This window comes from Schistocerca gregaria, chromosome 11, assembly GCF_023897955.1.
Source record: "Schistocerca gregaria isolate iqSchGreg1 chromosome 11, iqSchGreg1.2, whole genome shotgun sequence".
NCBI lineage: Eukaryota > Metazoa > Arthropoda > Insecta > Orthoptera > Acrididae > Schistocerca > Schistocerca gregaria.
In genome coordinates this window covers 136,321,649-136,346,341 of record NC_064930.1, presented here as the reverse complement: position 1 = coordinate 136,346,341, position 24,693 = coordinate 136,321,649, and the positions used below count along the sequence as shown (strand labels likewise).

Below are 24,693 nucleotides of genomic sequence, written 5' to 3'. Positions count from 1 at the left end.
CAAAGGATCCAACAATTTGCCATGCCATCCTACACCTTAGTGATAGCTAAAGTAACAATTTTGATGACAGTAACTCCAAATGTGCTTCATTAAGTATGGGACAAGTCTATTGCCTCAATATTTGTTGCACATCTGGTGGAGGGAATACTGAACTTTCATCAAAGGCAAATGAAAACATTGTACTTAAACCAAATTGTGATAAGCACCCCATTATACTTGCATGCATATAGAATATGTACACTTGATAAATTGGATGGTTCTTTGGGAAATAAAAGCTTTATAGTGATACATCTAAGCAACATGTATCCTACATTTATATCTTTATTAGTGTCTAGGATATAGCCTTGTGAATTAAGATGAATCTTTTCGGAACACCCACAGGATCTGGTTACACAGAAATCACTACCCTTTCAGTAAAATATGGTAATCTTGCTCTGTCTTGATGTGCTGCATTTATTTCTTAACTTTTTGTATTTTCTTCATAAATTTAATTTCTCTTTCAATGTTGAAATCACACTACAGCCTATACCCTGGCCAGGGAAGGTTATTCATCCATTCATTCGTTCTATGATCCACACATTGTGTTCCACAAATCAAAATGTCTTCATGGGTGTCGAATGTGATACATCACACATTAAAAAGCAGAAGCTGCTATTGCAGATTACTTTTAGAAAGCCTACTGAGAATAAGGTGTCTTTGGTTCAAATGGCTCTGATCATTATGGGACTTATCATCAGTCACATAGACATTTTTTTTTCTTTTTGTCATCAGTCTACTGATTGGTTTGATGCGGCCCGCCACGAATTCCTTTCCTGTGCTAACCTCTTCATCTCAGAGTAACACTTGCAACCTACATTCTCAATTATTTGCTTGACCTATTAGAATCTCTGTTTTCCTCTACGGTTTTTGCCCTCCACAGTTCCCTCTAGTACCATGGAAGTCATTCCCTCATGTCTTATCAGATGTCCTATCATCCTGTCCCTCCTCCTTTCAGTGTTTTCCACATATTCCTTTCCTCTCCGATTCTGTATAGAACCTCCTCATTCCCTACCTTATCAGTCCACCTAATTTTCAACATTCGTCTATAGCACCACATCTCAAATGCTTTGATTCTCTTCTGTTCCGGTTTTCCCACAGTCCATGTTTCACTACTATACAATGCTGTACTCCAGACGTACATCCTCAGAAATTTCTTCCTCAAATTAAGGCCGGTATTTGATATTAGTAGACTTCTCTTGGCCAGAAATGCCTTTTTTGCCATAGCGAGTCTGCTTTTGATATCTTCCTTGCTCCGTCCGTCATTCGTTATTTTACTGCCAAGGTAGCAGAATTCCTTAACTTCATTGACTTCGTGACCATCAATCCTGATGTTAAGTTTCTCGCTGTTCTCATTTCTACTACTTCTCATTACCTTCGTCTTTCTCCGATTGACTCTCAAACCTAAAACTTAAAACTACCCAAACCTAACTAACCTAAGGGCATTACACACAGCCATGCCAGAAGCAGGATTCGGAACTGTAACTGTAGCAGTCACTCAGTTCTGGCCTCAAGCGCCTAGAACTGCTCGGCCACTGCAGCCAGCTGAGATACCTTTGACTATTGCTAATCTCCTCACACTGACACTATGTGAGATATTTCCAGACTGCATTATCATCATTATTGTTCTTGTTGTTGTTATCTTCAGTCCTGAGACTGGTTTGATGCAGTTCTCCATGCTACTCTATCCTGTGACAGCTTCTTCATCTCCCGGTACCTACTGCAACCTACATCCTTCTGAATCTGTTTGGTGTATTCACCTCTTGGTCTCCCTCTACATGTGTTACCCTCCACGCTCCCCTCCAATACTGAATTGGTGATGCCTCAGAACATGTCCTACCAACTGATCCCTTCTTCCAGTCAAGTTGTGCCACAAACTTCTCTTCTCCCCAATCCTATTCAATACCTCCTCACTAGTTATGTGATCTACCCATTTAATCTGCAGCATACTTCCATAGCACCACATTTCGAAAGCTTATATTCTCTTCTTGTCCATACTGTTTATCATCCATGTTTCACTTCCATCCATGGCTACACTCCATACCAATACTTTCAGAAACGACTTCCTTAAACTTAAATCTATACTCAATGTTAACAAATTTCTCTTCTTCAGAAACGCTTTCCTTGCCATTGCCAGTCTACATTTTATATCCTCCCTACTTTGACCATCATCAGTTATTTTGCTCCCCAAATAGCAAAACTTCTTTACTACCTTAAGTAATCTAATACCCTCAACATCACCCAACTTAATTCCACTAAATTCCATTATCGTTGTTTTCCTTTTGTTGACGTTCATCTTATATCCTCCCTTCAAGACACTATCCATTCCGTTCAACTGCTCTTCCAAGTCCTTTGCTGTTTCTGACAGAATTACAATGTCATCGGCAAACCTCAAAGTTCTTCTAGATGGATTTTAATTCCTACTCCGAATTTTTCTTTTGTTACCTTTACTGCTTGCTTGATATGCAGATTAAGTAACATCAGGGAGAGGTTACAACCCTGTCTCACTCCCTTCCCAACCACTGCTTCTCTTTCATGTCCTCAGACTCTTATAACTGCCATCTGGTTTCTGTACAAATTGTAAATATTCTTTCGCTCCCAATAGATTACCCCTGCCACCTTCAGAATTTCAAAGAGAGTATTCCAGTCACCGTTGTCAAAAGCTTTCTCTAAGTGTACAAGTGCTAGAATCATAGGTTTGCCTTTCCTTAATCTAGTTAAAGATAAGCCGTAGGGTCAGTATTGCCTCACATGTTCATGTTCCAACATTTCTACGGAATCCAAACTGATCTTCCCCGAGGTCAGCTTCTACCAGTTTTTCCATTCGTCTGTAAAGAATTCGCATTAGTATTTTGCAGCTGTGACTTATTAAACTAATAGTTCGGTAATTTTCATATCTGTCAACACGTCCTTTCCTTGGAATTGGGATTATTATATTCTTCTTGAAGTCTGAGGGTATTTCACCTATTTGATACATCTTGCTCAACAGAGGGTAGAGTTTTGTCAGGACTGGGTCTCCCACGGCCGTCAGTAGTTTCAATGAAACTTGTTTCGACTCAGGTCTTTCAGTGCTCTGTCAAACTCTTCACGCACTATCGTATCTCCCATTTCCATCTTCATCTACATCCTCTTCCATTTCCATAACATTGTCCTCAAGTACATCGCCCTTGTATAGCCCCTATATATACTCCTTCCACCTTTCTGCTTTCCCTTCTTTGCTTAGAACTGGGTTTCCATCTGAGCTCTTAATAGTCATACAAGTGGTTCTCTTTTCTCCAAAGGTCTGTTTAATTTTCCTGTAGGCAGTATCTATCTTACCCCTAGTGAGATAGGCCTCTACATCCTTACATTTGTCCTCTAGCCAACCCTGCTTAGCCTTTTTGCACTTCCTGTCGCTCTCATTTTTGAGACGTTTGTATTCCTTTTTGCCTGCTTCATTTACTGCATTTTTATATTTTCTCATTTCATCAATTAAATTCAATATTTCTTCTGTTACCTAAGGATATCTACTAGCCCTCGTCTCTTTACCTACTTGATCCTCTACTGCCTTCACTACTTCATCCCTCAAAGCTACCCATTCTTTTTCTACTGTATTTCTTTCTCCCATTCCTGCTATTTGTTCCCTCATGCTCTCCCTGAAACTCGGTACAACCTCTGGTTCTTTCAGTTTATCCAGGTCCCATCTCCTTCAATTCCCACCTTTTTGCAGTTTCTTCAGTTTTAATCTACAGTTCATAACCAATAGATTGGAAACAGAGTCCACATCTGCCCCTGGAAATCTCTTACAATTTAAAACCTGGTACCTAAACCTCTGTCTTACCATTATATAATGTATCTGAAATCTGTCAGTATCTCCATTCTTCTTTCATGTGTACAACCTTCTTTTATGATCCTTGAACCGAGTGTTAGCTATGATGTGCTCTGTGCAAAATTCTACCAGGCAGCTTCCTCTTTCATTTCTTACCCCCAATCCATATTCACCTACTACGTTTCCATCTCTCCCTTTTCCTACTACCGAATTCCAGTCACCCATGACTATTAAATTTTCGTCACCCTTCACTATCTGAATATTTTCTTTTACTTGATCAAACATTTCTTCAATTTCTTCGTCATCTGCAGAGCTAGTTGGCATATAAACTTGTACTACTGTAGTAGGCGTGGGCTTCGTGTCTATCGTGGCCACAATAATGTGTTCACTATGCTGTTTGTAGTAGATTATGCGCATTCCTATTTTTTTATTCATTATTAAATCTACTCCTGTGTGACCCCTATTTGATTTTGTATTTATAACCCTGTATTCGCCTGACCATAAGTTTTGTCCCTCCTGCCACCAAACTTCACTAATTCCCACTGTATCTAACTTTAACTTATCCATTCCCGTTATAAAAATTTTGTAACCTACCAGCCCGATTAAGGGATCCAACATTCCACGCTCCGATCCGTAGAACGCCAGTTTTCTTTCTCCCGATAACGATGTCCTTTTGAGTAGTCCTCGTCTGGAGATCCGAATTGGGGACTATTTTACCTCCGGAATATTTTACCCAAGAGGACACCATCATCATTAACAATACAGTAAAGCTGCATGTCCTCAGGAAAAATTACGGCTGTAGATTCCCCTTGCTTTCAACCGTTCGCAGTACCAGCACAGCAAAGCCATTTTGGTTAGTGTTACAAGGACAGATCATCCAGACTGTTGCCCCTGCAACTACTTGAAAGGCTGCTGCCCCTCTTCAGGAACCAAGTGTTTGACCTCTTAACAGATACCCCTCCGTTGTGGTTGCACCTACGGTACGGCTATCCGTATCACTAAGGGCAAGGTCCACAGTTCATTTGGGGGGGCTGCTATTATTATTATTATTATTATTATTATTATTATTATTATTATTATTATTATTATTATTATTATTATTATTTCTTTCTTATCTCAGACGTTATGTCTGGTCAGAAGTAGAAAGTGATGCGGACCTTGATCAAGCATTACTTCCTTTCAACTGTACGGTACATGTTATATTGCATTTAGGAATTTCGGGTAATTGAACATGTATCAATAATTACGGATTTCTGTAGTTGTATATATAAGTTTGGATGTAGTTGTATTGCATTGATGTACTGGTGGATATTGTGTGGTATGACTCCTGTAGTTGATAGTATAATTGGTATAATGTCAACTTTATCCTGATGCCACATATCCTTTACTTCCTCAGCCAGTTGGATGTATTTTTCAATTTTTTCTCCTGTTTTCTTTTGTATATTTGTTGTATTGGGTATGGATATTTCGATTAGTTGTGTTAATTTCTTCTTTTTATTGGTGAGTATGATGTCAGGTTTGTTATGTGGTGTTGTTTTATCTGTTATAATGGTTCTGTTCCAGTATAATTTGTATTCATCATTCTCCAGTACATTTTGTGGTGCATACTTGTATGTGGGAACGTGCTGTTTTATAAGTTTATGTTGTAAGGCAAGCTGTTGATGTATTATTTTTGCTACATTGTCATGTCTTCTGGGATATTCTCTGTATTTGCTAGTATTGTACATCCACTTGTTATGTGATCTACTGTTTCTACTTGTTGTTTGCAAAGTCTGCATTTATCTGTTGTGGTATTGGGATCTTTAATAATATGCTCGCTGTAATATTTGGTGTTTATTGTTTGATCCCGTATTGCAATCATGAATCCTTCCATCTCACTGTATATATTGCCTTTTCTTAGCCATGTGTTGGATGCGTCTTGATCGATGTGTGGCTGTGTTAGGTGATACGGGTGCTTGCCATGTAGTGTTTTCTTTTTCCAATTTACTTTTTTCTTATCTGTTGATGTTATGTGATCTAAAGGGTTGTAGAAATGGTTATGAAATTGCAGTGGTGTAGCCGATGTATTTATATGAGTGATTGCTTTGTGTATTTTGCTCGTTTCTGCTCGTTCTAGAAAGAATTTTCTTAAATTGTCTACCTGTCCATAATATAGGTTTTTTATGTCAATAAATCCCCTTCCTCCTTCCTTTCTGCTTAATGTGAATCTTTCTGTTGCTGAATGTATGTGATGTATTCTATATTTGTGGCATTGTGATCGTGTAAGTGTATTGAGAGCTTCTAGGTCTCTGTTACTCCATTTCACTACTCCAAATGAGTAGGTCAATATTAGTATAGCATCAGTATTTATAGCTTTTGTTTTGATTGCTGTCAATTCTGTTTTCAGTATTTTTGTTAGTCTTTGACTATATTTTTCTTTTAGTTCTTCTTTAATATTTGTATTATCTATTCCTATTTTTGTCTGTAACCTAGATATTTATAGGCATCTGTTTTTTCCATCGCTTCTATGCAGTCGCTGTGGTTATACAATATGTAATCATCTTGTTTAGTGTGTTTTCCCTTGTCTATGCTATTTTTCTTACAATTGTCTGTTCCAAAAGGCATATTTATATCATTGCTGAATACTTCTGTTATCTTTAGTAATTGGTTGAGTTGTTGATTTGTTGCTGCCAGTAGTTTCAGATCATCCATGTATAGCAAATGTGTGATTTTGTGTGGATATGTTCCAGTAATATTGTATCCATAATTTAGCATGTTGGATAGTGGGTTCAGAGCAAGGCAGAACCAGAAAGGACTTAATGAGTCTCCTTGGTATATTCCATGCTTAATCTCTATTGGCTGTGATGTGATATTCTTTGAATTTGTTTGGATATTAAGTGTGGTTTTCCAATTTTTCATTACTACCTTTAGGAACTGCATCAATTTAGGATCCACTTTGTTTATTTCCAATATTTGTAATTACCATGAGTGGGGTACACTATCAAAAGCTTTTCGGTAATCAATGTATGCGTAGTGTAGCGACCTTTGTTTAGTTTTAGATTGATATGTAATCTCTGCATCTATTATCAGTTGCTCTTTACATCCTCGTGCTCCTTTGCAACAGCCTTTCTGTTCTTCAGTCATTACACAGAAATTAATGACACATACAACACAGAACAAAATTATAAATGAAGTTAATATTTTGTATATTGTTGGTAGGCATGTTATGGGGGGGGGGGAGGGGGTATTTAGCTAGGTTTGCTGTGTCTGCTTGATATTTAGGTTTCATATAAATTATTCCACGTGTAAGTGTATCAGGGAATGTGTATGGGTCTGCAATGTAACTGTTAAATAATTTAGTTAGATGTGATCATGTTGAGGTGAACTACTTTAGCCAGAAATTTGCTATTTTATCTTTTCCAGGGGCTTTCCAATTGTGAGTAGAATTAATTGCTTTGGTGACTTCATGTTCCAAAATTATCACTTCAGGCATTTGTGGTATCATCTTGTATGTGTCTGTTTCTGCTTTTATCCACCGTGCATGCCTGTTATGTTGTACCGGGTTTGACCATTTGTTGCTCCAGAAGTGTTCCATGTCTGTTATGTGTGGTGGATTCTCTATTTTAATGTGTGTGTTATCTATTGTCTGGTAAAATTTCTTCTGATTTGTGTTGAATGTTTGGTTTTGTTTCCTTCTATTTCCACTTTTGTTGTATCTTCTAAGTCGTTTGGCCAATGCTTGTAATTTCTGCTTCTTCTCATCTAATTGCTCTATCGCTTCTTGTGAAATTTTACCTAACCTTTTTCATTTTTGTCTGATATTTCATTTCTTATAAATTGTGTTAGCTGTCCGATTTCTTTTCTCAGTTTTTCTATTCTGCTCTGCAGCCTGTGTTGCCATGCTGGTTTTGTGGGTTTCTTCTGTGCGTTAGTTGGTTCTGATCTCTGACTAGTTTGTATATTTAGTGTCGTGAGTACTCCTATATAAACCAGTAGTTGTAACTCTTCCATAGTTGTGTTTTCATTTATTTTGTTGTGTACGATTGTGTTGATACTTTTTATTGTTGTTTCGACTAGTGGGTTATTTGGTGGTCTAAGCAATAATGGTCTAATGTCTGTATATGTGTCTTTGTATTCTATATATGTCAGCTGAAATTTTTCTTCTATATCTAACGTGTGTTACATCGTGTTCTGTTTGTGCTTGTTCTGGTGGCTGTCTTAAGATTTCGTTTTCATGTGATTGTTTAATTGATGCGTGTTGTTCTTTGTTTGTTTTCTCTGGGATGTGCGAGTCTATTACTGTATTTTCTTCTTCTTCTTCTTCTGATTGCACATTATTTTGTTCCATTATTTGCTGTACTTGTTGTTTGATGTTTTCTAATTCTGACTGGGGTATCCTGTTATTTTTTATTATTACACGGATCTGATCAGCTAGTCATTGTTCTATTAAAAATTTTAATTCTGGGTATCTGGTAATAAATGTGTATACTTGTTCATCATCATCATCATCCTTTTCTCAGACGTTATTTCTGCTTAAAAATGGCATGAGACGCGGACCTTGATCAAGCGCGACTTCCTTTTGACTGTATGGTATATGTTACATTGCATTTAGAAACTTCCGGGTAATTGAACACATATCAATAATTACAGATTTCTGTAATTGTATATATACGTTTGGACGTAATTTCTTGAAAAAATTTTTACTCATTGAATTATGGGTGTTAATGGATTAATGAGGAGTGTTTTATTGATTTGTTTCATTCTTGATAGGCTGAAATCTAATCTTTATATGCACGAGACTATGAAATGACTAAAAAATTCCTTTCTTGTTCTTACACTGAGTATTTTTGTATCCTTATTGGCTATAGCATGGTGTATCTGAAACTCATATAAACTGGAGTTCAGAAATTTACATATTTGTAGCATGTTTGCAGGTTTAAGGAGTTGTGTGGTAGTGGTTTTAAACTCAGTTTCCCAGATTCATCTCACCAATTTCATATATTCTCTTTTGAACCCCTGTTTTGCAAAATTTTTTTGTTGTAGTATATGCAATGAAGTACTGCTTGACAGTGTGAGATCCACCAGGTCAGGTTAAATGAAGATATTGAAGCAATTCAGTGGCATGCTTTTAAATTTCCTACTATTAGGTTTGATTGGCACACAAATACAGGATTATTTATTGCACAAGGACTAAATATTGTATAGATCTCATACATACTGTATTTCAAAGAGAAACTCAGGAAGTTTTTTAACAAACAGTCCATATGTGAACTATGAGTGACCTGGCAGGTGTCAATACGGTATTCGAATTATTGCTATACTTGTCCCAGCATGGCATTGTTGACTGTGGCAGCCACTTCCTGTATTCATAGACAGCTTCTGTCACTGGACTTTCCACATAGTCACTGGCGCCATTTTGAGTTCACGGGATACACGACGCACTGACTTCTTTTGACTCCTTATGAATGTCTCTTGTAAATGCTCCACATTCACATCACTCATACTGGGACATCCGCTTCTCTTTGCCGGCAGAAGCAACCCATTGTAATGAATTTTTTGTGCCAGTGGTAAACAGCCTTCCTTTTTGGTGCCTTCTTACCATACTTGGTTCTAAACATCTGTTGAACAGCTGTCACACACTAGTTTTTGTCAAACTCCAACACACAGAAAGCTCGGTCTGCACCTAAACTTGCCATGTTTGCAACTACTGCTGACTCGGCAGATTACCAAACTACGCTGTGGCGGTATACATGAAAAAACTGACATACGTACATTGTTTGGTTCTGGTGCATAAATAACATATAACGTATAGTGTTCCAGACTTTATGTACATCCTGTATTATAGATATGGTTCAGAAATGCAAACAGGAATCTGTGGAGAGAATATGCTGTTCTTTTTACAAGTCAATGTTGAGAAAATTTAGGGAACTGGCATTTGAGGTTCAGTGCAGATATAGATGTTGATCAGCAAACATAATGGAACTTTACATGTTTGGCTTTGTATACTAGTATTTGCCTATAATATAATGGATCACATCTTGTGTATCCTCTGTGACTGCCAGAAAGAAACTGAGTTTTATTTTCCTATGTTTCCTGTTTTGTCTAATGTCTTTTGTTAATTTTGGAATCACCAGTGTGTGTATTGAAATTGAAAACATTTAATGGGCTTTTGTTATTGTAATATTCTGGAAGAGCAAGAGTTTAGATGTGCACCAATACATAGTGAGTTTTGACAGAACAATGGGAGGTGATCAACTAGGGTTTAAGGTTGCTGTTGGGCAGTATACGGTCATAGACGGTGAAATTGTAAACGTAAAAGAACAATTTTTTTTGAGTACTGTGGATTGTAAAGATAGTGGACAACATGGAATTAAAATTTATGCATTTCAGCTTAATTTTCCACACAATAGCATGAAGGATGCAACATAGAACCAATGCAGAGGCATGTTTCCCAATGGAAAATTTTATGAAGTGCAATGCCAACTACTAAGTTAATATTCCAAGGTGTTGATCTTCCTCTTATTGTGAACTGGTGTAATGTGGTAAAATATCAGAGCAGTGACAGAAAAGGAACACAGTAAGTGAATTCATTTCAATACTGAGCATATTCTCCAAACTGAATACCATATATAAAAACTACGATGTCTGTGTACCACAAAAAATAATTATTACGTTATGCATATGCAACAGAATTAGGCGTAACAAACAAACGCTTACTTTGGGAAGAGTAAATTTGATGCAGGAACCAACTCCACCACATGCACTCTTTTTTTTATATGCCATATGCGCTGTACCTAGCATGATTAATTTTGTTCCTTGACTGGTATGCTTGCATTTCCTTCACTCTATTTGCAAGTGGAAAAGAGAAGTAAATGACTAAATGTGGTGGAACCATACTCACCGCCGTGCACCGTATTTTGTCTTGTGTAATATGTATTTAGATTTATGTTTTTCAGTCCTCGCTCTTATATTCCCCAACATTTGTTAGATTTTACACCTGTGAGAAGTTTATGAATCTAACCATCCGCTTTCTCTTACGCAAGACAAAAAAAATTATACCACCACATTTTAGTTTACCAGGTTAAATTTTATGCTTCAAACAAGCAAACCATAACAAAGCTGAAGGGTGTGCCAAGAAGATAATTTGTTTTGATCAGTTACGACTTCAATGGTGAGGTAATACACAAATTTATCTGTGCAGGTACATGAGTTTTTCTGTGACTGACAAATCTATAAGTAATTCAACATATACCACTGTGGTAGCCATATTATAAATATTTTAAGACTAATGTATCAAGGGTGATTTATCACATACAAATATTATCACATTTCATACCTCAGGCACCTTTGAAAATTTTTGGTACGAACTTGAATATAGCAATGATTCACAGAAAAGATGAAAATGTCCAATGTATTATTCTGCATTCCATTAATCATAGATTATTGAAAGCAGCAATTTTTTTCAAATGATCTACATTCCCCAGGTTTAAACTTATAGAAAATGTTTAACATTCATAATGGTCACTGAAAATATGGTTGAAGTTATTGTTACAAATTCTATTTTGATTCGATTCAGAACAGTAAGCAAATAACAGTTGATAATCCACATCAAGTGGAACAGTGGAAGAGCACTGGAAAATTAGGAATTGTACTTAATTGCAGGAAACACTCAATCTATGCCTGTCCCACAGTACTGCATTATTTACATTAAGCAATTAAACAAATATGTTTTTCTCACACTACATGCAATAAATCAGAGATGTGAGTGCTTACAGTATTCTCAGTTTCATCCACCTCCAAATTTAGTTCAGGATCCTCCTTGATAAAATCATTTGGCCACGAGATCCCTAAGTCATCTTCAAAAAACTGAAAGAAACAGAAAATCTATCAGTTAAAACTGCTTGTACCCATTTGTACTTACGACATTGCCCCCAATATTTTTTTTTATAAATATCACACAACTTTTCAGAGATTTGCATCATTTGTACACAAAAATAAAAATAAATATAATTTATTGAGCAGCTATTCTGCCAACACAGATCACCACAATTTCACACAGCCATACAGTACTAATTTTACAGTAGTCAGTCAGTACACACTGTATTCAAGGTGCTTACTGACCCTTGTCATTCATTTGGTAACCTCACAGTTTGCCCATAGCAAGAAGAAGATAAAGTAATTACTTCCCATGCATTAACGTAATAGAATAGGAAAGGTGGCGAGCCCAAGAACTACGATTAGCACTGTCACTTGAGACTCAAGTTCACATGTGATCAGATGGCATTTGTTTCTTCTGCCTCAACTTATTTTGAGAGTTTCTTTATAGAGTTGTGAGTGAGTATTTAAGAGTTGAAGGTTGCGATTATAAAGCGGCATTGAGAGATATAGTTACAGGTATTTATAGAAGGAAATGAACAAAAAATGCCCACGTTTTTTGATCCAGTGTACTGATTTGGGCGAAGAGAAACAAAAGGTAAATATTTTGTAGGTCTCCAAAAAGTAAAGTACAATTTCAAAATGGTTGAGAGCAATTTCTAGGAAAGACAATCTGACTCAGAGCTGTTCTGTGTGTGATATGGATTTCAGTGAGGAACAACAAACCTTTATCATCGTTAAACAAGTTTTAATTCTAAGACAAGGGTGGTCTCTTGAGCCTGGAGCAGCTCAGCAGTTCCTTGTGTATTTCCCAGTTTACTGAAATATCTGTTGACAATATTACAAGAAAGATAACAGCCAGTAAAGCACTCGCTAAAAGGAAGCTGTGAAAAGAAGACAGTAAATAAGCTGTAGTTTTGATGCCTGCCAGAGCTGCTTCTGTTGAGGAGAATGTAGGGAGCAGATCAGTACTAAACGAAGGAGTTATTACATTAAAAAAAAAGTTGAAGTGGCAGGAACTGGAAATTCTGCGATTACATGAAAAATTAAGGACTGCATATTCCAAAATCAACTCCTTCCACAATCAATCAACTCCTTCCACAATCAATCAACTCCTTCCACAATCAATCAACTCCTTCCAAAATCAATCAACTCCGTCCAAAATCAATCAACTCCGTCCAAAATCAATCAACTCCGTCCAAAATCAATCAACTCCGTCCAAAATCAATCAACTCCGTCCAAAATCAATCAACTCCGTCCAAAATCAATCAACTCCGTCCAAAACCAATCAACTCCTTCCAAAACCAATCAACTCCTTCCAAAACCAATCAACTCCTTCCAAAACCAATCAACTCCTTCCAAAACCAATCAACTCCTTCCAAAACCAATCAACTCCTTCCAAAACCAATCAACTCCTTCCAAAACCAATCAACTCCTTCCAAAACCAATCAACTCCTTCCAAAACCAATCAACTCCTTCCAAAACCAATCAACTCCTTCCAAAACCAATCAACTCCTTCCAAAACCAATCAACTCCTTCCAAAACCAATCAACTCCTTCCAAAACCAATCAACTCCTTCCAAAACCAATCAACTCCTTCCAAAACCAATCAACTCCTTCCAAAACCAATCAACTCCTTCCAAAACCAATCAACTCCTTCCAAAACCAATCAACTCCTTCCAAAACCAATCAACTCCTTCCAAAACCAATCAACTCCTTCCAAAACCAATCAACTCCTTCCAAAACCAATCAACTCCTTCCAAAACCAATCAACTCCTTCCAAAACCAATCAACTCCTTCCAAAACCAATCAACTCCTTCCAAAACCAATCAACTCCTTCCAAAACCAATCAACTCCTTCCAAAACCAATCAACTCCTTCCAAAACCAATCAACTCCTTCCAAAACCAATCAACTCCTTCCAAAACCAATCAACTCCTTCCAAAACCAATCAACTCCTTCCAAAACCAATCAACTCCTTCCAAAACCAATCAACTCCTTCCAAAACCAATCAACTCCTTCCAAAACCAATCAACTCCTTCCAAAACCAATCAACTCCTTCCAAAACCAATCAACTCCTTCCAAAACCAATCAACTCCTTCCAAAACCAATCAACTCCTTCCAAAACCAATCAACTCCTTCCAAAACCAATCAACTCCTTCCAAAACCAATCAACTCCTTCCAAAACCAATCAACTCCTTCCAAAACCAATCAACTCCTTCCAAAACCAATCAACTCCTTCCAAAACCAATCAACTCCTTCCAAAACCAATCAACTCCTTCCAAAACCAATCAACTCCTTCCAAAACCAATCAACTCCTTCCAAAACCAATCAACTCCTTCCAAAACCAATCAACTCCTTCCAAAACCAATCAACTCCTTCCAAAACCAATCAACTCCTTCCAAAACCAATCAACTCCTTCCAAAACCAATCAACTCCTTCCAAAACCAATCAACTCCTTCCAAAACCAATCAACTCCTTCCAAAACCAATCAACTCCTTCCAAAACCAATCAACTCCTTCCAAAACCAATCAACTCCTTCCAAAACCAATCAACTCCTTCCAAAACCAATCAACTCCTTCCAAAACCAATCAACTCCTTCCAAAACCAATCAACTCCTTCCAAAACCAATCAACTCCTTCCAAAACCAATCAACTCCTTCCAAAACCAATCAACTCCTTCCAAAACCAATCAACTCCTTCCAAAACCAATCAACTCCTTCCAAAACCAATCAACTCCTTCCAAAACCAATCAACTCCTTCCAAAACCAATCAACTCCTTCCAAAACCAATCAACTCCTTCCAAAACCAATCAACTCCTTCCAAAACCAATCAACTCCTTCCAAAACCAATCAACTCCTTCCAAAACCAATCAACTCCTTCCAAAACCAATCAACTCCTTCCAAAACCAATCAACTCCTTCCAAAACCAATCAACTCCTTCCAAAACCAATCAACTCCTTCCAAAACCAATCAACTCCTTCCAAAACCAATCAACTCCTTCCAAAACCAATCAACTCCTTCCAAAACCAATCAACTCCTTCCAAAACCAATCAACTCCTTCCAAAACCAATCAACTCCTTCCAAAACCAATCAACTCCTTCCAAAACCAATCAACTCCTTCCAAAACCAATCAACTCCTTCCAAAACCAATCAACTCCTTCCAAAATCAATCAACTCCTTCCAAAATCAATCAACTCCTTCCAAAATCAATCAACTCCTTCCAAAATCAATCAACTCCTTCCAAAATCAATCAACTCCTTCCAAAATCAATCAACTCCTTCCAAAATCAATCAACTCCTTCCAAAATCAATCAACTCCTTCCAAAATCAATCAACTCCTTCCAAAATCAATCAACTCCTTCCAAAATCAATCAACTCCTTCCAAAATCAATCAACTCCTTCCAAAATCAACTCCTTCCAAAATCAACTCCTTCCAAAATCAACTCCTTCCAAAATCAACTTCTTCCAAAATCAAGTCTGAGATGAAAACTGTGAGATGGCTCAGTCAAATGTCCTACATCATCTGAAACTCAGTAAATACAGAAAATCATAGTTGCCACTACGTTAAATAAGTTCCAATTTAAAAATAAGATAATGCACTGTGTGGTGTGACAACAAATTTATTCTGGAGGGCGTGCTCTTGAAAATTAGTAGCTCAATGGATACACTCTGTTTGAAGCATGCCTTGTTGCAACAACCTTCTGAAACACATCTCCAAAATTTTGTAAATGATCTCAAATGCTCATGCACAATTAACAAAGAGGCTGTGAACAACTAAGAATTATTTTCGGGAAGGAGAAAATGAAAACAAAGGTATACTGTTTTTTGAGGAAGTAAAGCCCAAGAAAAGCTAAATTTCAATTACACTTTGCTGAAAGATGGTTTCATCAATTTATGGGAATATACTTCAGACGATTGTAGTAATAACTTTGCCTATCATTGCTCTGGTGTTCATATTTCTTGCACTGATGTATTACCATATTCACCCTATTCATGTGTACCTGAGTCGCAATGTCACTCTTAGTGATGTCTAGCATCTATTGATTCAAGTAATTATCCAGCTGAAGCAAGATGGAATGAGACTTGTTGCATTTACTTCGTATGGTACAGTACACAACAGAATAAAAAGGTCCGGCAGTGTCTAGGAATTACTGGCATAAAAAATAAAGTTACTTGCTCAATATCAAATGCAGTTGACAAGACCAGAAAAATATAAGCATTTTCGTAAATGCTATTCATGTCATAAATTGCGTTAAGAAATGGTTGGTATGATAAAACTGGTGTAGTTTTTAACGATGACATCATCAACTACAGTTTCTATCGACAAGGTAGTTCTCCAGAATGAATGGGATCATTCATTAGATAGGTGAGCAACTTAGTGGATACACTTATTTTCTTGATTATGGTTTGTACAAAACACAGAGGCTCACAAACCGTTTATGAAATAGAGAAGAATTCTTGCTAGTAAAGTTAAAGCTTTGCTTCTGAAAGAACTCTATAGCCACCAAGAGTAACCACTGATAGTACCTTAGAAATACCTAAATACTTATGGAAAAGAGGTTTCATTTCTCTCCGAACAGCAGCATCATTTCGGTAGCCTAAGGTCTCCAAGTTTCAATGGTCAGCCGCCAGTAACAGACTACTTCTGCTTGAACAAGTTACAATTTTTTTGCCAGTACATTCCTGTAAAACTCACTCTCTCCTTCAGAAACTGAACATAAATGCGAATTTTCGTTAATGTCATACGTAAGACAAATGCGGATTTTAGATGGATATTTGCAACAACAGAACAAATACAGAGTTTTGGAGCATAACACATACTTTAAAAACCCTTTGTATTCACATAATATTAAAGAGGCTCAAGTTAATCCGCCATTTAAGTCAGTCTGCTGCTTTTGATGTTGTAACACATTCTTCAGCGGGTCACAAGCAGACCAACTGACATCTCACAACAGAACCGCTGAACTAGGCAGTCAGCAAATTTCCTCTTCTACTCGCTATGATTAGCCTACAGTTTCAGTGGTGTTTTCTCCCTCCACTCATACAACAACATGTTCTTAATTTTTAATTATATCACCTGCCTATTTATTGCTGTCTGGATTTATCAGCTGAACACATTCTCATGCTCACAGGTCTGGTTTGAATATTTTCTGGCATATGAGACTCTTTTCCCACAATGTCACCTTTTGCTTCATTTCCTTTTCCTTCATTTCCAACACTTCTTGTTTTTGGCGCCGTGCAGGTGAGCGCCACAATCAGGACTGCATACGACCGAGGCACACAGGGCCAACACCCGGCATCATGGTGTGGGGAGCGATCTCTTACACTGGCCGTACACCTCTGGTGATCGTCGAGGGGACAATGAATAGTGCACGGTACATCCAAACCGTCATCGAACCCATCGTTCTACCATTCATAGACCCTCAAGGGAACTTGCTGTTCCAACAGGACAATGCACGTCCGCATGTATCCCGTGCCACCCAACGTGCTCTAGAAGGTGTAAGTCAACTACCCTGGCCAGCTAGATCTCCGGATCTGTCCCCCATTGAGCATGTTTGGGACTGGATGAAGCGTCGCCTCACGCGGTCTGCACGTCCAGCACGAACGCTGGTCCAACTGAGATGCCAGGTGGAAATGGCATGGCAAGCCGTTCCACAGGACTACGTCCAGCATCTCTACGATCGTCTCCATGGGAGAATAGCAGCCTGCATTGCTGCGAAAGGTGGATATACACTGTACTAGTGCCGACATTGTGCATGCTCTGTTGCCTGTGTCTATGTGCCTGTGGTTCTGTCAGTGTGATCATGTGATGTATCTGACCCCAGGAATGTGTCAATAAAATTTCCCCTTCCTGGGACAATGAATTCACGGTGTTCTTATTTCAATTTCCAGGAGTGTATATGGACCCTTCCACAGTTTGGCTAATGAATAACTGGGGACACAGTGTGAAGATATGCCCACGGTATGGGTGGAGGAGGGGAGGGGGGGTGGAAGGGAGTGCATGGGAGGTGGAAGGGGAAGAGTGAAGGTGTTTCATTTCTTTTACACAATATGCTTTAACACTTCACAGTGCAGATATACACAAACAATGGTAATACAAGTAACAAATTTGGGGAGTAAAATAACTGATGATGGTCGAAGTAGAGAGGATATAAAATGTAGACTGGCAATGGCAAGGAAATCGTTTCTGAAGAAGAGAAATTTGTTAACATCAAGTATAGATTTAAGTATCAGGAAGTAGTTTCTGAAAGTATTTGTATGGAGTGTAGCCATGTATGGATGTGAAACATAGACGATACATAGTTTGGACAAGAAGAGAGTAGAAGCTTTTGAAATGTGGTGCTACAGAAGAATGCTGAAGATTAGATGGGTAGATCACATAACTAATGAGAAGGTACTGAATAGGATTGGGGAGAAGAGAAGTTTGTGGCACAACTTGATGATAAGAAGGGATCATAGATAGGACATGTTCTGAAGCATCAAGGGATCACCAATTTAGTATTGGAGGGCAGCGTGAAGGGTAAAAATCGTAGAGGGAGACAAAGAGATGAATACACTAAGCAAATTCAGAAGGGTGTAGGTTGCAGTAGGTACTGGGAGATGAAAATGCTTGCTGAGGAGAAGTAGCATGGAGAGCTGAATCAAACCAGTCTCAGGACTGAAGAGCACAACAACAACTACAACATGCTGAAGTTCAGTAACACCTAGGTTACCAACCTCAGTTGTAGAGAAATGCTATTCAAGGCTCTGGACTTCTTCAAATGTTGGGTAAGTAAAAGCTGGAGATGTTTATTTTGATATTCCTCATGCCATGAGAAATATTCCAGAAAGGGACAATAGAGACAAAGAAATTGACATTGTCAGGTATAAATTGACATATCGTTACAGTTTAGACAGGCTCTTCAGTGACAATACAGTTCCAGCAACAGAGCTCCAGCTCTGACAACAGAGCTTCAGCTGCTGAGATTTGTTTACGTAATAGCTCACCACAAAACTATAAAGTAGTACTCCCTTAATAAACTGAAAATAACTCCACTGTACAAATTTGAGCTCAGTGAAGTTATTTTGTCTACTCACACAAGAGAACTGGACAATAAATGCTGGGGAGGTATAGTATGTGTAAATTGAAAAGCAAACAGCACTCATGATGAGGGACCTTTCATTTCGCAGAAGGCTACAACTGCCATACAGGATGACACAATCAATTTCCCCTCTGACAGCATAGATCACTCTGGAGATGTGTTTCTTGTGTTAATGCCATTAGTAACTGATATCAGCATTTCATTAAGTCTTAACACATTCTGTGGCAAATAAACGGCCACCAAGTATGTCTGCAGACTGTTGTAGTGAGCTCTTCATAGGCACATTGTGCACAGTTGTAATAACTTTGAACCACACCCTTTGGTTGCTTCTTGTGACGTAGTGGGATAGACAGAATAGGGAATAACTACCTTTATCTTCAGTTTGCAGACCTGTGAAGGAAGGAAGAGAATGAACATAATCTGGCAATCTATCTTTCCTTTGCTTCTACTTCCCGTATCTCCCCCTTCACACTCTTGCACTCCCAGAATATAATTTATCCCTTAATATGGCTCTACTGCACTTAAATGTGGTACACTAACTTGTTTTTAAACCGGTACATATAAAGATAAATTAATTTTGTACTGTTAAAACAATATTTTAATAATCTACTTTTTCTATATCCTTAATTGTGGAAACTATTACGCACAGATTAAAGAGACACTAACATTTTTTAGGAAATTCCATGTAGTTTGATTCTGTACTGCAAAACATTTTCAGTAGAAACTGCAGTTTGAGTTATTCAAAATGAAATATAAAGTGACCTTTAAACATCACTCCCCGATCCCAAGACTCACATCCTACCATTCAGGATTTTTAGTACATAGATCAGGAGACTCAGTCTTGGCACTGTGGAAAAATTTGTGTCTACACGATTTTTTCCGCTAATCAAACTTCTTTTGGCTTCACTGACTCGGCTATAAAAAGAGAGTTCAGAGGTCATTAGACAAATGAACACAGAATTCCATACTGTTATAATAATTTCTATCTACCACTGCACCTCTTCAGTCCATGTATTGCATACTCTTTACTTTTTCAACCGTTTTCTGTAAAATATTACCATTATTGACAATTTGCAGCTAACAGCATTGGATATGAATGAGACCATGATTTAATATTTTTTGTTGTAACATTATTACTATTTTTATAGTATTACACTCACGTACTATTTGCATTGCCTTCTCTCATTTGCCCTTTTCTGTTATATGGAGCTGATCTGCTACTACTGTGAAAACTGCCCATCTTTATTACAGAAAATAGTGATTCAGATGGTGGTTTCCGTTCATTATACCAATGGTGATAATGCTTTCTTGAGGTGCAAACGATTATGACGAAAACATCAGGTTGATCTCCAACGAGTTCCCAGTGACTGAAGTTTCAAACTTACCGATCACCTGAGATTTTTTTCAGAAGTGAAAAAATTTCCCAATATTAGGTATTTCTAATGACATTCCAAATGCATCACATTGTACTTCGTCTCATTAACCTGTGGTTAAAAATTACTTGAAAATAACTGAGTATTTCTTCCTCTTTCACATTAATTGCGCTATTTGTTATAAAATAGCTTTTTGTTGATGGTGTAATTCACTGACTTTTTCTTTTGTGGTTCCTAGGACTGAGCTCATGTTTTCATCCAAATGCAAGGAAACATTGCAGCAGTTAAGAAATTTCTTGTTCAGAACGTGCGTAAAAAACAAATCAGCATTTTCCTGTCTCATAAGGTATCAAAAACATTCCTCTGTAGTTCTCTCATGTTCATATTATGCAGTGTTAAGGCAGAAGAAAGTCACCTGTACTGGATCGTGATGGTACAGTTTACTTATTGTATAAAAGCCAGGAATTCGAATTTGTTGCTTGTAGCTCATTCATAATGCTGTTTATATTTTGGTGCAGAGATAGTCAACTTGTAAATTTTCAGAAGAGACAGATAGAGAGAGAGAGAGAGAGAGAGAGAGAGAGAGAGAGAGAGAGAGACACATTGTGTGTGTGTGTGTGTGTGTGTGTGTGTGTGTGTGTGTGTGTGTGTGTGTGTATTTATTTATTCCTAAGGGACAAAACTGCTGAGGTTAATGGTCTGTTCAGAAATATAAACTTGCACTTGTATAACAGACTTTGCTTCACCGGTAAAATACAAAATATTGGGAAAATGCAACCAGTCCGCAAAGGAGATTGCTTATAAAACATTTGTGAAATCCATCCTACAAGCCTGCTCAGGTGTGAGGCACCTGCAACACATATGATTAACACAGAATACTCAACGTATACAAATATGAGCACCACCAATGTTCACTAGTTTGTTTGACCCATGTGACAGTTTCACAGAGATGCTAAGAAACTAGACACACAGATTGAAATTTTCACTCTGCAGCGGAGTGTGCACTGATATGAAACTTCCAGGCAGATTAAAACTGTGTGCCCGGCCGAGACTTGAACTCGGGACCTTTTGCCTTTCGCGGGCAAGTGCTCTACAATCTGACCTACCGAAGCACGACTCACGCCCGGTACTCACAGCTTTACTTCTGCCAGTACCTCGTCTCCTACCTTCCAAACTTTACAGAAGCTCTCCTGAGAACCATGCAGAACTAGCACTACTGAAAGAAAGGATACTGAAGACACATGGCTTAGCCACAGCCTGGGGGATGGTAGAGCACTAGAGCACTTGCCCGCAAAAGGCAAAAGGTCCCGAGTTCGAGTCTCAGTCGGGCACACAGTTTTCATCAGCCAGGAAGTTTCTTAGACACACAGATGCTTGAAGATAGATGCAAACTATCCTAGGAAAACCTATTTCACAGAGTTAAGAACCAGCTATAAGTGATGAATCTAGAAATATACTACACCCCCACTACATATCACTTCCCCAATGAGCATAAGGACAAGACTTGAATAATTACAGCGTGCACAGTCATTTTCTTGCACTCAATATGTGAATCGAATCGAAGAAATCCTAATTACTGATTCAGTAGGCTGTCAGAACCAAGATGGCCGCCGAGTGAGATCGCAGGTATTTTCTTCGTCTGCTAAAAGAACTTATGTAAGAGGAAATAGTGTCAAACTTAAATTTTCTTTGTTTTGTATACTTGCTGTAGTGACCGTTCTTGTCACACAACTGAATATTAGCGTCCGATCAGCACTTGTTCTTGAAAAAAACTTATTCTTTAGCTGTAGTGACCGTTCTTGTCACATGACTGAATATTAGCGTCTGATCAGCACTTGTTCTTGAAAAAACTTATTCTTTAGCTGAAGTACCGATAATCGCGACATAACCAGAAATTTTCATGACAAACACAAGAAATTACATTGAAGTTTTCTTGATAGTGCAAAATGCGTTTAAAAAAGACTACTACTAGTTTCATCAGTGACTACTGTCGCCATAAAAGTGTTATTAAATGTTTCTAAATTGTATTTAATTAACACATTTTGTGTTGTTTACTAATTAGATAGACGCGATCTAGGCCTAAATTTTCCAACTTATAAACGTTTAAAAACTTATCCAAACACACCTAATAACGTAAATTCTCTAAAATCAAATTAATTACAAATGCATTCTTCTGTCATTGTATCTCTAAATCAGTACAAAAAGAATAAGAACCACCGAACATAAGACCTTTGTGTCATTTTTTGTCAATCTCGCGTCCTTAAAATTAAAATATTCTTTAGACTTAATTATTATTATTTTTAAACTGACCATGAGTGAGAAATGTGGGAGCTGTTGTAAGGTAGTAAGTAGAGGGATTTGTTGCCAATCATGTAGGGGGGCGGGGTGCAGTGGGGAGAATGTTGGGAGAACAGAAGGGGCTCTCTCACCTGGAACTACAGAGTATGCAGTAGGAACATTTTGATTGGGGAACAGGAAAGGAAAATTTGTGCCCTTCAAGCACAGTTGGAGGAAGTAAGGAAGGATCAGGGGAGAGAGGGTGGTTGGGAAGTGGCAGCTGGTAGGACGATAGGAAGAAAGAGAACACGATCTTACAGTTTTATCACCAAAACCAAAAACGGTATCTACCACTGCCAGAGTTAAGTGGAGAAGAGCCTCAGGTAGAACGAGGAGCAGGAAATGTGCAGAACACTTGAACCAAGGCCAAGAAGCCTAGGAATGTACAAGGTGTTAGGAAGAAGAGAGTGCTGCTGCTAGGTAGTAGCCATGGGCGAGGTGTAGTCCCTCAGTTACAGGAAAATTTAGGGGCAGTGTACCCGGCCACCAGCATGTTCAAGCCAAATACAGGGCTAAGTCATGTGATAGAGGACCTAGGGTCTTTATGCAAGAACTTTACAAAAGAGGACCAAGTAATGATTAGTGCGTGGGGCACGAAACAGTTTGGACAGGGATGGGGCATATGACTTAGCTGGTGACCTGGACAAGATAGCTTCCCTGACTCGTGGCAACAACGTACACTTTGTTGATCTGTCTCAGTGTCATAATCAATCACACCTTGATGGAGCTGTGATGCAAATCAATCTGGGGTTAGCAATGGCTCCGAGGACAGCCAACTTCGCTCACGTTTCTCTGGTGCGTCAGGACGATCAACAGATGGGGCTTCACCAGGCATAGCCTACACCTAAACAGTACTGGGAAGGGAAGATTGGTACAGCTTATTCATGAAAGTATAGGGGGTAGATCTTGGGCCACACATGGTCAAATACGTGTTGTCAAAGGTACGAAAAGTAGGTCCTTTTTAGGATAAATCTCGACAAAAGGTTCCCCTGCCTAAAGAGTATCTCCAGCACTCTAAAAATGCTGAAACAATCACTCACAAGACAGATTTTAACACTTCAAATATTACATATAGCAGATGTCACAAAGAAAATCAAACCACTGGAAAGAGTAACATGAAGCATTTCACAGACTTAACAATCCTCCATCAAATCATGTGATCAGTAAAAAATAAAATACAATTATTAGAAGTTGAGTTCCAATCTTTGAACTGCACAGTAGTTTGTATTACCAAGCACTGGTGTAGAGACACAGAAATCCAACATGTATTATCATTGTATGAAAAGGCAAACACTTACTGCAGAACTGCTTCAAGGGGTGGAGGATCATGCATTTATATCAGAAAAGGAACACAGTTCAAATTGAGACATGACCTCAGTACTGTAAGTGAAGACAAACACTTTGAAATACTAGCTATTGAATTAACAGGGCTTTATATCACCAAGAAGTTTATCATTTTGTGTGTGTAAATGATCTAGTGATAGTGTGGACACTTTTTTCAATAATTTAACAGAAGTTCTAGATAAAGTCTCAAGTACAAAGGTCAATATAATACTGTATAGGGGCATTAACATCAGCACTATCATCATAAATGAATCCAGCAGCACCTTCATAAACATCTTTCAAAGATTTGGCATGTCCCTATTGGTCAACAGTGTAACAATGGTTACAACAATGACTTCATCAGTAATTGACAATGGGCCACAGATATGGACAGGCAAAAAATGTGATGTAGCTGTAAAAGATCTCTGACTATCAGACAATCTCTGTCAAATAACAACAGTAAAGTCACACATCCAATCATTTCCTGAACAACAAGCCTACAAATGACATTTATCAGAAATCAAAATAAAACATTTTCCAAAAGAACTAGAAAAACAAGGGATGAAGTGTATATGGAAACCAATGTGAATATGAAAATTATTGGCCCATTTCCCTGCTGTCAGCATTCTCAAACATAATAGAAGCAATTATGAAAGGCAGATTAATGAATTAGCTGAATAAATAAAATCTTTTAAGTGAATCACAGTTTGGTTTCCGAAGTTGCAAAAATATGAGTCAGCCATAGTATAATTCACAAAAGTTGTACTTGATGCTGTTGATAAAGATGAGTGTGTCACAGGCATATTTTTGGATTGTTCTAAGGCATTTGATACAGTCGACCACAAGATTCTCTTAAATAAATTAGAACCATTAGGAATAAGAA

At 38.0% G+C, this 24,693-nt stretch overlaps 1 protein-coding gene across 3 annotated transcripts in view; it reads right to left on the bottom strand.

Annotated features, from left to right (window-relative positions):
- LOC126294993 (zinc finger protein 59-like) overlaps nucleotides 1-24,693 on the bottom strand; it is an 85,613-nt gene that overhangs the window by 15,199 nt on the left and 45,721 nt on the right. For all 3 annotated transcript variants that reach the window (XM_049987237.1, XM_049987239.1, XM_049987238.1), the window contains exon 4: nucleotides 11,597-11,689. In XM_049987237.1, coding sequence (XP_049843194.1) covers nucleotides 11,597-11,689 — 93 coding nt within the window. The remainder of the gene's footprint in view (nucleotides 1-11,596; nucleotides 11,690-24,693) is intronic.